The following is a 13,230-nucleotide window of genomic DNA, read 5'->3' as shown; positions in this document are numbered from 1 at the left end:
GCAGAAGAAGATATGAGATGATAGACGACATTAAGATATAATATGGATCATATGCGGAGACTAAGAGGAAGGCAGAAAATAGGAAAGATTGGAGAATGTTGGTTTTGCAGTGAAAGACCTGCCCATGGGTAGAACACTATGAATTAATGAATAAATAATTGAAAAATTCACTCTTGCTTATTTTTCTGTTATATTATCATCATCTCTCAAAAATTAAAGTTCCAAAATATTATTTTAATCGTGATTGAAGCCTTAATTGAGGAGGTGGATTTAAAAACGGCGTAAGTCAGGTTACGCCCGTTTTCCACTGTATATTTATAAAACATGGAAGTTAGATCCTTCAATCGCCCATGGATTTGAGGGAGGTAGGATTTGATGCTAGGGACCGGATTAATCTTGCTTATCCATATTTTAATTTCATAAGTTTTCTGCGGACCTCTGGAGAAAGAACTAAGGAAGAGACTAGTGAAGTGCTTTGTGTGGAGTGTATCATTGTATGGTGCAGAAATATGAACATTACGACGAAGTGGTCCACACATATGGAGTAACGGTTAGCGCGTCTGGCCGCGAAATCAGGGGGCCCTGGTTCGATTCCCGATTGGGGGAAGTTCCCTGGTTAAGGTTTTTTCCGGGGTTTTCTCTGAACCCAGTATGAGCAAATGCTTGGTAACTTTCGGTGCTGGACCCCGGACTCATTTCACCGGCATTATCACCTTCATCTCATTCAGACGCTAAATAACCTAAGCTGTTGATAAAGCGTCGTAAAATAACCTACTAAAATAAATAAATAAAACGACGAAATGAAGAGAATCGAATAGAAGCATTTGAAACGTGGATATGGAGAAGGATGGAGCGTGTGAAGTGAACAGACAGGATAAGAAACGAAACTGTGTTGGAAAGAGTGGGCGAAGAAAGAATGATGTTGAAACTGATCAGAAAGAGGAAAAGGTATTGACTGGACCACTGGTTGAGAAGAAACTGCCTTCTGAAGTATGCACTGGAAGGAATGGTGAACGGGAGAAGAGTTCGGGGCAGGAGAAGATATCAGATGATAGACGACATTAAGACTAAGAGGAAGGCAGAAAATAGGAAAGACTGGAGAATGTTGGGTTTGCAGTGAAAGATCTACCCATGGGAAGAACACAATGAATGAATGAATGAATGAATGAATGAATGAATGAATGAATGACATTTTCACTCTTGCTTTTAATTTTTCTGTTATATTATCATTATCTCTCAAAAATGAAAGTTGCAAAAATAAAATAGCTTACTTACCCAAGCTGCAGCTATTCTTTGTTTGGCAGGGATCCATCTCCTCATATTTAATTTAGGTATGGCTATCATTACTATTATCATTATTATTATTATTATTATTATTATTATTACATAGGCCTAATTATTTTATTGGTGTTGTGAAGATGAAAAGAATTGTCATTGTATTATATATATTATGTATTTTATTTTCTTGTATTGTAGTAATGTATTGCTTTGAATTGTACTGTATTGTATTAATTATGTTATATTCATAGCATTGTAGTAATTTTATATCATACCGGTTGAGTGGAAGAGAAGGCCGAATGGCCTTAACTGTGCCAGTTAAAATAAACCATTATTATTATTATTACTATTATTATTATTATTATTATTATTATTATTATTATTATTATTATTATTATTAGTGTCTATTTTCAATATATGAATTTCTAGTTTGCAAGTAAGTTCATTAAACGAGTTGACAGATGTTCTAAAATAATTTAAAATGTTCCAGTCCTTAATAAGTTCATCAAACAAAGTGTAAAAGGCACCGTTATTTTAATGATTTGTATTTTACGGAACAAATAAATGTGATTCCCTTACATTACCCGTATGACTAAAGAAAGGCCAATAAAACAAGTATTGTACTATCACCCAAAAGAAAAACGTGACATAGGAAGATCCAGACGTTCCTAGTTGATGATGATGATGATGATGATGATGATGATGATAATGATGATGATGATGATGATGATGATGATGATGATGATGATGTATTCGGAATCTCTTAGCTACAAAACTTTTTCAAGAGAAAAAAGTTTCTACTATTAAAACCGAAACGGTATTTAATTTTTGAACACCCATAGTAAAACATTTCAACATTTGATACAGAAACATACTGAAGAAGCGGTTTCACAAAGAAAGTGGGTCGTAATTTCTTTGTTTAAAGGTCTACATAACCTGCACTTCACAGATATTCGTTCCATTGTCAGCTACAGCAGAGAAAAAAGACAATCGATGCTCTACTGTGTGTGCCACAAGGTGTATATCGTAAACTGAACGAGATTAGAAGTCGTTTTCTTACCTGTAAAGAGGCTCTCCGTCGGCTTCCTTAAACCAGAGCACCATGTAGACCGTATCATCTCGGTCACGTGGAGTGATGTCACATGGCATCACCGTCTTCCTGCCCAGCACGCCCTGGACGTCCACAATGGGAACTGCAAGCAGAAACAAAAAACACGTTCAAGAAATTTGATTCTTATTGATCTGCTGGTATTGACAGCGTGGGAGTTATTACGTTAACCGATGATTCTTACTTGAAAGATCTGTAACAGAAAACGAATTTGAACTACAGACATTATTTGAAAACGTTAAATAACAGTTATGTGCAAACCTTGCTTTTCGCGACAAAGGGAAAGCTGTGTATTGTCACTGGGTGTACGCGGACATGAAGAAAGGTGTGGGGAATATTATAATTGAATAAGCAAACAAAACACAATCCTGTGTATCAGCAGTAAACTTCGAATTTATACACTATAGTTACAAATTATTTGCTAAAAGTAGAAGAAAAAAGCGGTTGAATTTTACACTTATATCAACTCTTTAGTACAATATTCAAGATGTGTGAAATATTCTTTGATATACAGGGTGATTCACGAGGATTTACCGCCACTTACGGAGCTAATTTCCAAATACATTCTGAGCAAAAAGCCATATAAGTTAAACATGTGTCCTAATCTCAATATTTTCAGAGTTACACTAATTTGAAGTTGTTAGTAAAATACATTTTTCTTTAGTTTTAAGGGTAAAAGAATATTACAAATAGAGAATGAAGTATTCAGAAGTATCATATCTTTAATTGACTAATATGTTGTGAAGCTAAAATGCGTTCTTAATTGCTTTGTACAGATTTTGTTTTTCTATTTTTAACTAAAATTACATCATTCTTACACACTTTTCACAACAATTGTTACAAATCATACGACTTTAGTAACTCGATTCTTTACTGTTTAATTATGGATTCTAATCTACAGTCTCGAAATATTTACAAGAGTGGCGTGATTTGTAAGAATTACTGTTGTGATAAATCCATAAGAAAAACTTAATTTTGTAGTTAAAAAAAAATCTGTACGCAGGAACTATGGAATTCACAACACATTTTTTAGATTCAGAATACTGAATATGCAGGGCTGTAAATTCGAGCCATTTATTGTATAGAATGAGTTGTTTACGGTAAATACTTAATTCTTTATTCTTCTAAATAATAACAGGTGCTCTATAGTGTTTTTTGAACCTGCTGACCCTCTATCTATAATATATATAATTTGAACTGGTAATGGAAATTATGGTAAAACGGCTGAACGGATTTTAATGAATGACTCGTCATTTTGAAGCTTGGCATTCATGGATTTTCATAAAAATACTAACTTTCAGTGAAGGTTAGTTTTCCTACATAATTTTCCTATTTCCCAAAATCCATCTTTCGTCACTTTTGAGAACTATTTGCATTTCAGAATAAAGCAAAACACACACTACAATAAACAATAAACACGAAGGCCATGACCTGCAGGATTGCTGACATATTTAGGGCTCAAATTCAATTGGTTATTAAAAACTTCAAGAATTACTAAAAATAATTTAAAGGTCTGTGTAATTTTCTGAGTACAGCTGTGTCTTGTATATTAAAATCCACAAAACGTGAGGTCGTTTGATGACATTATTACTATTAGAATTGAAATATTATTATAGTTAATGCCGTGATGCGACTATTTTTATTAATTATACATATTAATGCTATATTGATGATGTGAAAGTGAAACTTTGGGGTTATATAAGTAGATTTAGAGAATATCTTAAATTAGATATTCATTTCTATAATTTACTGAGTGGCGGCTATTATATACAGTATATAACTAGAAAACTTGAGTAAGATGATAATATTGTTATTAAAAATCAAATATTTTTATAGTTATTAATGAAGTGGGGTTGGGTCTTTTTAATATACTGGGTGTTCATTTCAAAGTGTGTGATAACGTCACTGTTGTGAGTCAGAGATTTGAAGCGAGTTTCAGCTTATATGTCAGAGAAGTTGCCTATTAATCAAGGCGTTCAATCTAAACTTGAGAACGTGTATGGCATAACTTGAACGTCGTAGCAACATATGGCGGTCTGTACGGTCTGTGTGCTACCATAACCTCTTTCGAACTGTGTTTTGCGCGGGCAAGTCGTACGCAGGGTATTTGTTATCATCCGTTGCATACCGCAACATTCCACAACACAAATAAAATGCTCCGTGTCCATGTTGACCGTCGAAGTTAATGTCAACAAATACGTAAGTAATCGTCTTAACCCTCTCGCCATATCCCGACAGTAATAAAAAAAACTCATCTCAGTACGTGTTTCCAAACACTTCACATTCCTGCCACTACCGGCGTTACCGCATGTATCGGTACGTACTTCCAGTGTCCGTGGGTATCCACGGACTCTGCGTACTTCAGAATGAACGCCGTACTTGCTAGGCAACTTCTCTCGCATTTAGGTAATACGCCTCTGCGGAAGTGTAGGAAGATTGAATTCTCTAGGCTCAACGACTAGCCACATGACGACATACAGCGAGCCATGACACACTTTGAACTGGACACGCAGTAGTTAATGGCGTTGTGGTGTAGATATTTATATGCGTAATTCTCTTCAGCATTGGCTCGAGAGAGCGCAAAAATTACAGTTCCTAAGGAAAGACCAAAAGGTATTACTTATTTTATCAGTAAGTAATACCGATAAAATAAGAGACTTACAAAATTTTGTAGTCTCCCGGTCATCCCAGCAAGATCTCTTAGCAGGATAAAATGATTTTACACTTTACATTTCAAGCTCTACATGCAACAGCTATACCAAGATGCTATGTCTGTTGTTCGAAAGCATAGCAAACTTGACTTTTTTTAGCTTTCACCTACAATCCACAATGGCCTGAAATCGCTATTGGTTTACCCACTGATCGTCCTGACATTGTTACTTGCGTTTTCGCGTTCAAACTCACAAACTGAAGGTGGATAGGTTCAAGAAAAAGTATTTGGCATAAAAAAAACCTTTCAGAGAGAGTATGTTTCATTATTATGGAAGCAAATAACTTTCAAAATATCTGGTATTATTCATTGAAAATAAATCTGAAAAAATTTTATTTGCACGTCTAATGAACTTAGCTTGCAGCACTTGCTGCACAAGCCACTAGTAGGGCTTTAATTTAATTTGTATTATTTTTGTCAGTGCTTGTATTTTTTCTATTTGTGTGTGCTATCTGGTACAATGGAAGAGAAAGCCTTATGGCCTTAATCCTGTTACATTCAATAAAAAAAATAAACTAAACTAAACAATATTTATTAATATCATTGCTAGTCTTTAATATTTCATTATTATTGTTCTTTGACTTTTAACATTATATTTTAATACTCGAAATTTAATCTACTGATCAGTTCAGTATAGTCATACTTGTATAATTTTGTTCATATATCAATGTATTTGCTATTTTAATTTTACTGTTGCATCTCTACTGTATCTGTGCTAGTCCCGGTTAGTCTATTATTGGCTAACCCCTGTTGGCTAGCATACTATTGGCCAAGTGCACTGACTTTGTTAATTTCGGCCGTTTCGTAGAGATTACTAAAGTTTACGAATAGTAAAACTGCTTGCAGGATGCGCCGAACTTCACGATTACTATGTCATTGGCGTTAGCTGGCAACCGAACTTAATCTCTCAGGCTAGGGATAACTCCGCTAAATGTAATTCTGAACGCATCTTAGCCGTTCCGTTTGTCTATTGTTTGGCTCGCAATACAAATACTGTTACTAAAATGGCGCCAATTAAGAAGAAACAGAGAAACAGCAATTTTACGAAATAAGAAGTGGGATAAGATGACAGAGATTTTTTATGTACTTTCCATAACTCCTGACAAATATTAAGTTTGATTACTCACTAAAATAATGTGGAATGGTATGTAGTATATTCTAATGACTCTTGTCTTCAATTTCGCTAGGGTATTTTGTATGCTACATAGGCCTAGCTTTGTAGTAATACAATAGAATTCAAACTACTTAAATTTTTTTAAACATATCTAATAATATTTTAATTATGAGTAACGTGAAATATAGAGTGGTAAGTACATTATAACAGAATCGAGGATACAGATCTTTCGGAGATTCTGTTACGCACTTAACACATGTGTATCGCACACTATTTTTGGACGATCGTCATTCAAATAAATGTATTTTTAGTTTTGAATATTGCATAAATTTATTTGATAAGTAAACACTTCCGCTTTATGAAAGTTTTGAACATCGTTTCCAAAGCAGTATGTAGGCTACCTTGTTTAAATATAACAGGCATTGTTGTTTCGGGTAATTAAATTTGTATTAATCTGATCAATATATGAGTTTAATTAGGAGTTTTGTAATAATTTAATGATTATGGGAAAATAATTGGTGGAGGATTTAGTGGATTAAGAGATTGAAGAAGCATAGAGGATTGGTTGCGCTAAGTTAATACCGGAAAAGTCTAAAAGAAGATATGACAATGTGTACTTTTCTGAATGGAGGCTCCATTTTTTGTTTCTACTTACCGCTCACTAGTGCATTAAGTAGTTGTAACAGCACTTTTTTTTTGTCTGTTTGTTTGTATAGCAACCAGAACGTGCGGTATTATCAATTTACGAAAGCATGTACACAATAATGGTAAGAGGAAAGAAAAAGCATGATAATGGTTATATTTAGAATTACATCATTGTATAGAGCACATCTAGGTCAGAAAGCATGGGTAGACATAACGGCTCGGTTAGAAAAGCCAACGTACTATGGTAGGAACGATCATGATTTTAAAATCAAATGTAGGAAACTGAAAACGGATGTAAGTAAATTCTCATTTTTAAATAGAACTATAAATGATTGGAATGATCTACCTGCAGCGGTCTTTGAGGGCTGTCCTTCCTTAAGGAGATTCAAGAATAACTTAAAAAGTTGGGTATAAAGTGCAAATTAAAATTAAGGTGACATTCAACATTTAATTTTTTAAGGTGACATTTATTTATCTAGCCTGACGAGTTTACTTCCTTGGTTTGAATTGTAAATTATTTAAAAATAGCGTGTAAGAGGGCCTTAGACTAGAAATGTTTAGTTTAAATGTAATTCTGTTTATAAGTATGCATAAGGATGTAACTATTTGACTTATTTGAACTGTTGTATCAGTGAAGCGAGGTGAGTCAGTGAAGTTATGGTTTTACAGTGCAGTGAATAGTTCCTATCAGTGATAATTTATAGCGTCAATGAAATGTGTTCTATAATGTCAGTGAAATGTGTTACAGAGTGTCAGTGAAATGTGTGCTAAAGTGTCAGTGAAATGCGTCATAGTGCCGCTACAGGGAATGAGATGAGAGTAAAGTGAAAGGCTATTGAAACTTATGTAGGACCTATACATAATTATGTAGGTTGTATTGTAAAATTAGGTATTTTATTTATGTTTTATTATTATTGTGTTAAATTGTATTGTGTATTCTTATTGTATTGTGTATAAAATTGTATATGTGTTGTAAAATTGTATTGTGTATTGTAAATTTTATTGTGTATTGCTTATCATTTTATTGTGTATTGTTTATATTGTATATACCACTGCCACCGGGTGCTTGCCCACTTGCAGTGTAAATAAATACATACAAATATAAATATTAAACTATAAGATTACAGTTTCGCAAAAATACAGTTTTGTATATGTACACTGAAACCTCGTTTTTTTTCCACGAAGCAGATAGGTTAGGTTCACTAATCAGCTGAATTTCCTTATACGGAGAGACAGCAGTCGAGGGGTTTGAAAGAAGGGAAGTTGGCTCCAAGCAGATAGCAGTAGTGGCTGTGTCTCTATGAAGTAGGGTGTTCCAAATCAAACTTCTCGATGTTTAAGGGAAAATAAACATTCCTTCAACCAAAGATATTGAAGTGAAAATGAACAAGTGTGCGTTAATAAACAATAATTTTAATCCAGAATAAAATAATATTTTATTTACGCACCAATAATTGGTATAGTGGAAGGCGTATAAATATCAGCAGCTTATGTAATGTTTGTACAGTCATGTGAAGGTGAATTAAAAAATCCTAAAATCATTTCTCTCTTAAGGCCGGGTTTCAGTTCAAATAAAAAACATTTTCTAACCTACTTACTAACAATAAAATTATAAAAACAAGCCATAACGCGGAACTAATGCAACTAAAGTTGTTCTACATTTTTTCTTCTAGTGTTTTACTTTGTGTTCCTAAGTTTATTTAATCACTAGCCGTACCCGTGCGCTCCGCTGCACCCGTTAGAAATAAATATAAAGTAATTACATAATTAAAATAGGACAAATGATTCAGGGAACATTCGTGTTTGATAGAAGGATAAATCGTTTTTAATATGTTACTTAATTTAAATTGCATCCAAATAATTAAAATGCGATCATTTTGGTCCAGAGACACTCATTTGGTGCAATCACAATTCCTTTAACATGTTTCTTAATTTTTATTACATACAACCATAGTTTAATAAAGATTGACATCATTTAAATTTAATGTGTAAATTTTATTTTACTTGTTATAGGTTTCCATTGAATTATGGCAATAACTTAATTTTAACCCTTATTTTCTACGTATTCAGTAAATGGCGCTTGGGCCACTATGGTTCTGAACCCTTCAAATAACTTAAATTATATTAAATATAATATTACATACTATATCACATTATATTACTGTATATTATATTATATTATATTATATTATATTATAATATATTATATTGTATTATATCAGAAGTTGCTGTAATAACATTATAGCATTATGTCCATCTAGAGAAACTACACTTTCCAATGGTGAAATAATAATTAATTATACAAATCGGTTAATTTAGCTTCCGATATTACTTCATACAAACACAGAAACATTCTCTATAGGCTATCTTTCATAGATTTCTATTGTTGCTGCCCAAGGCCCTTTATAGACGAAGTCATTTGTTTTTTATTCCATTAGACTGCCTTAGATGGCAGTTATTTTAATTTTAAAACTCATTTATCTCATTAAATATCAGTCCTATCAAAATTTTTTCAAGGAATAAAACTTATCGAAACTTATTTGTAAAGAAAGTTTTGTTATGTAACATTTTTCACAAAAATCAATAATAAGCGAGATATTGCGATTTATTTAATTGAGGTCCCCTCATAACCCCCCTTTTAAATAATGTATTTTGAATGCCATATAGCCTAAAATCTAAGTTACAATGAACTTAATTTATATTCCAATTTTCATCGAAATCCGTTCATCTATTATCGCGACAAAAGGTAACAAACATACAGACAGACAGACAAACAAAAATTTCAAAAAAAGCGATTTCCGGTTTCAGGGTCGTTAATTATATATGTTAGGATCAATTATTTTTTGGAAAATCGAAAATTACCAGAAAAATTTCGGCTACAGATTTATTATTAGTATAGATGTTGATCTTCATGTCGATTTAGATAACTCACATCATTTCATCTTCATCTTCCTATCATTATCGAATATTTCGCCATTTCGTGGTCTTTCAAAGTAATTAACCATTATTATATACATAAACATAATATATAGCGTTCTGCCGAATGGCAGGTCTTTTACAGCAAACCCAGCATTCTCCAATCTTCATTGTTTTCTGTTTTCCTCTTCGCTTCCGATAGCATATTTAACAGACATTAAATCTGTAGTTATTGATTGTTAAAACTTAACTAAATCCAATTAAAGTGTGGTTATCATTATAAGACTAATATTAACATATATCAAGTTTTATTAAATGTTATTTATTGCATGCTAAAATGACTCATAACTACTCCAGTACCCACATATAATTTTATAATGTTTTGTTTTAATATACATGTTCAATTTTATAATATGCACAAATGATCTCTCACTGTATATTACTTATGTTCAATGTGTCATCTATTGTATTCTCCACCCGAAGGTGATTTTTTAAATAAGTCGAAAATATTTTCGGAAATATAACTTTGTAATGTAATAAGACAGAAAATTAATTCTGTATTTTGATAAGTTGTAAACTGAAACTACACAACTATAATTTAATATGAATTTTAACTTATCTGAAATTAGCTCTCAAAATGACTTTCACATATAAGCTTCTAGTTTAAGTCTAGGTCAAAGTGAAAAATTCCGTTTATAACAAGAAAACTGATACAGTGGTGAAGTATGGAGAATCGAATCGATTCATAGGGTATAACATCATCATATATTTCGGCAAATTCTCTGTTCTTAAATATGCAAGGAAACTAAAAACAGTTTGTGGTGTCAGAATTGGAGTTCATACAGTATTTCATCTACAGAAAGTGAACGTAACTAATTATTATCTCAGAAATAATACACAATTAACGCTCCATTGTATTCGATTTGATCAATCTACAATACTACTCAGGGACCAACAGAATTGATTATTCCTTACGTATACATACTCATTGTGGAAGCTCTAATTTTCCTTTCTGTGTTTCTGTTTACTTTAGACTGTTATGTTTGAGTTGGCTTAATTTACTAGGAAAGGAATGAGATAGCAGTTCTTTTCTTTCAGAGCTAAACCCAACATTTGTCTTAATACCCAAGGGAAACCACGAAAATTATAAATCAAGGTGAAGTTTTGTGTTGACAATAAAAATAATTACCTTATTGTTGTAACTCCAGAAAAATTTAGATACAGTAACCGATTGGTTCCTATGTGAGGGTTATGTTAATTCACGTATTATTACAGATGTCCTAGAATAGTAATATGCGTTACAAGAGCGGAATGTTGAAGTTTTCATGTTCGAGGAAAAGTTTGAAAAAGCGAAACGTAGTTGAGCTTTTTTAATTTCCGAGAATTGAAAGAAAACATACCGCTCGTGTATCGTACATTATTTTGTGCGAAGATCGTTTATTACATACCTGAAAGAGGAATTTCTAATTAGATGCCATGAAATCTCCATCTTGGTTTCTGTTCAATGACGGCAAATTTGCAAAACAAAAATATCTATCTTCAACATTGTTGCTTTAAAATGTGTTCTGTGTTTACTATACTCCAGCAGGCCGTGATATACGTCTGTCTTTTTTCCCCCCAGTCTATAAATGCGAACTTAAAACAAACGGTAAGGTTATGTAAGCATTTATTTTTCATTTTAATATTTTAACAATATTATTTATATAACATATTGCAGTAATAACATCGGCATCTGGAATCTTGTTGATTTTTCACGGCTTCCTCAATGTTACTTGCATCACGAATGCAGTAACTTTTGTGGAGTTGTAGAGTTTACTTAATTTTTCAAATATTTAAAAACAATAATTAACAGTGCAATTTAGGTGAAATTGCAGTGGTAAGTTTCCAATTTATAATTATTACTATATTGAACGTCTCTAAAAATAATATATTAAAAGCCTAAAGCAGTAAAATCAATATGTCACTTAAGCGGTAAGAAGAGGGAAATTGTTATGTGTGTTAGGTTGGAAATACTGAATGTGGAATTTTAGACTTTCCGCGGATTGGTTTTGTGCGGAAACCAAGCAAATACGCACGATCTCGCACAAAATATTTATATAGTTCTAGGGCTTACAAAAGCATTTCAGTGCAAACGATTCGGATGGCGATCGGAGAATGCCATGGAATGATAAAATGGAGAAATGGTGACGGAATTATGTAGATGCCTAATAGGGAAAGCGAGAGAACTTCGAGAAAAACCCCAACTGCGACCTTGTCCGCCACAAGTGTCACTACGGATTTTTCAACAGTAATCTCACTAGAGCTTTTGATTTATCTAGAGAAAATCAAAACTCGAGTGGGGTTTAATTGACTATTACACGATTAGAAGAAAGTATATAAAGATTAGAAGTAACAAAGTACTCCAATACTATAAAATATTAATTGGCTTACGAAAATACAACTGTCTTCAAATGCATTATTGTACCATCTCAACATTACGTTAGATGGCAGTAGTGTTTTATGATTATGTTTTCTTGTTACCGGTATCAGTTGTGCCAACTATGGAATCAACATTGAATTCTGTGGACGGTTACTAGTCAAGAAGGCTTTGTTGATTCAGTTTCATTTTTATTAAAACATTTGCATTCCACTTCAATCATCCGGATCTCAGTAATCAATGTCACTTGACAGATGATTTTCAATAAATCTTAGTATTAAACAATCTCTGATTCGTGACTATCCATAATATCATATAGCAGAAGCTATAACAAACATAACATAAATAATATAAACAAGTGTTAGAAAAGTATTAATTAGGGATGATGAAATAAACAAGAAACGTTTTAATTAACGATGATGAAATAAAAAATAAACATGAATAATTTTAAAAGAAACAATTATTGAAAATACAATTTTCAAATTTGAATGTTTTAGTGGTTGGTGGTTCAGTTGATGTTATATTGGACGTGTGCGTAAAAGAAATGAACTCGTTGATGTACATGGTGTAGCCCTCAACTTATTCAGGATTTCCGAGTGGTGGTCTTCATATATGACCAGTGATCTTTATTAATTCTTGTTCTTGAATGCCAATGCGAGTCATATTTGAAAGTGCTGTGCATCGACTGGAGTGGTTTGTAATTTTCTGTTTTTTGACGTCCAGACCAGTGCAGTCTGAAATATTGGGAAACAAAGAAACAAATGCTAGGGTAGTGATAAAAATAAACAAATGCTAGGGACGCGATAAAATTAAACAAATGCTATAGACGCGATAAAATTGTGCGATAAGCGGCCATGATTGGTTGAAAGACGTCCTTTCGTACCGTTTTATTGGTCGAAAGTAGTGTAAAAGTGTAATAGTCAATAAAAAAATTCCAGACCTGACCGGGACTCGAACCCGGATCGCCTGCGTGACAGACTGGAGGTCCGATTACTCAGCCACCGCAGGGGTATGAAAAAGAATTACTTTTAAATAGGATCTAA

The 13,230-nt window shown here is 32.9% G+C and overlaps 1 protein-coding gene across 1 annotated transcript in view; it reads right to left on the bottom strand.

The window, feature by feature from the left end:
• side-IV (sidestep IV) overlaps positions 1-5,260 on the bottom strand; it is a 620,396-nt gene extending 615,136 nt beyond the window's left edge. The window contains exons 1-2 of the mRNA XM_069827023.1: positions 5,242-5,260; positions 2,339-2,471 (exon numbers count right to left, since the gene is read on the bottom strand). Coding sequence (XP_069683124.1) covers positions 2,339-2,471; positions 5,242-5,260 — 152 coding nt within the window. The remainder of the gene's footprint in view (positions 1-2,338; positions 2,472-5,241) is intronic.
• Positions 5,261-13,230: the final 7,970 nt, after the last annotated feature.

Source organism: Periplaneta americana, chromosome 5, assembly GCF_040183065.1.
Source record: "Periplaneta americana isolate PAMFEO1 chromosome 5, P.americana_PAMFEO1_priV1, whole genome shotgun sequence".
NCBI classification, from domain to species: Eukaryota; Metazoa; Arthropoda; class Insecta; order Blattodea; family Blattidae; genus Periplaneta; species Periplaneta americana.
This window is presented reverse-complemented; position numbering and strand designations above follow the sequence as displayed.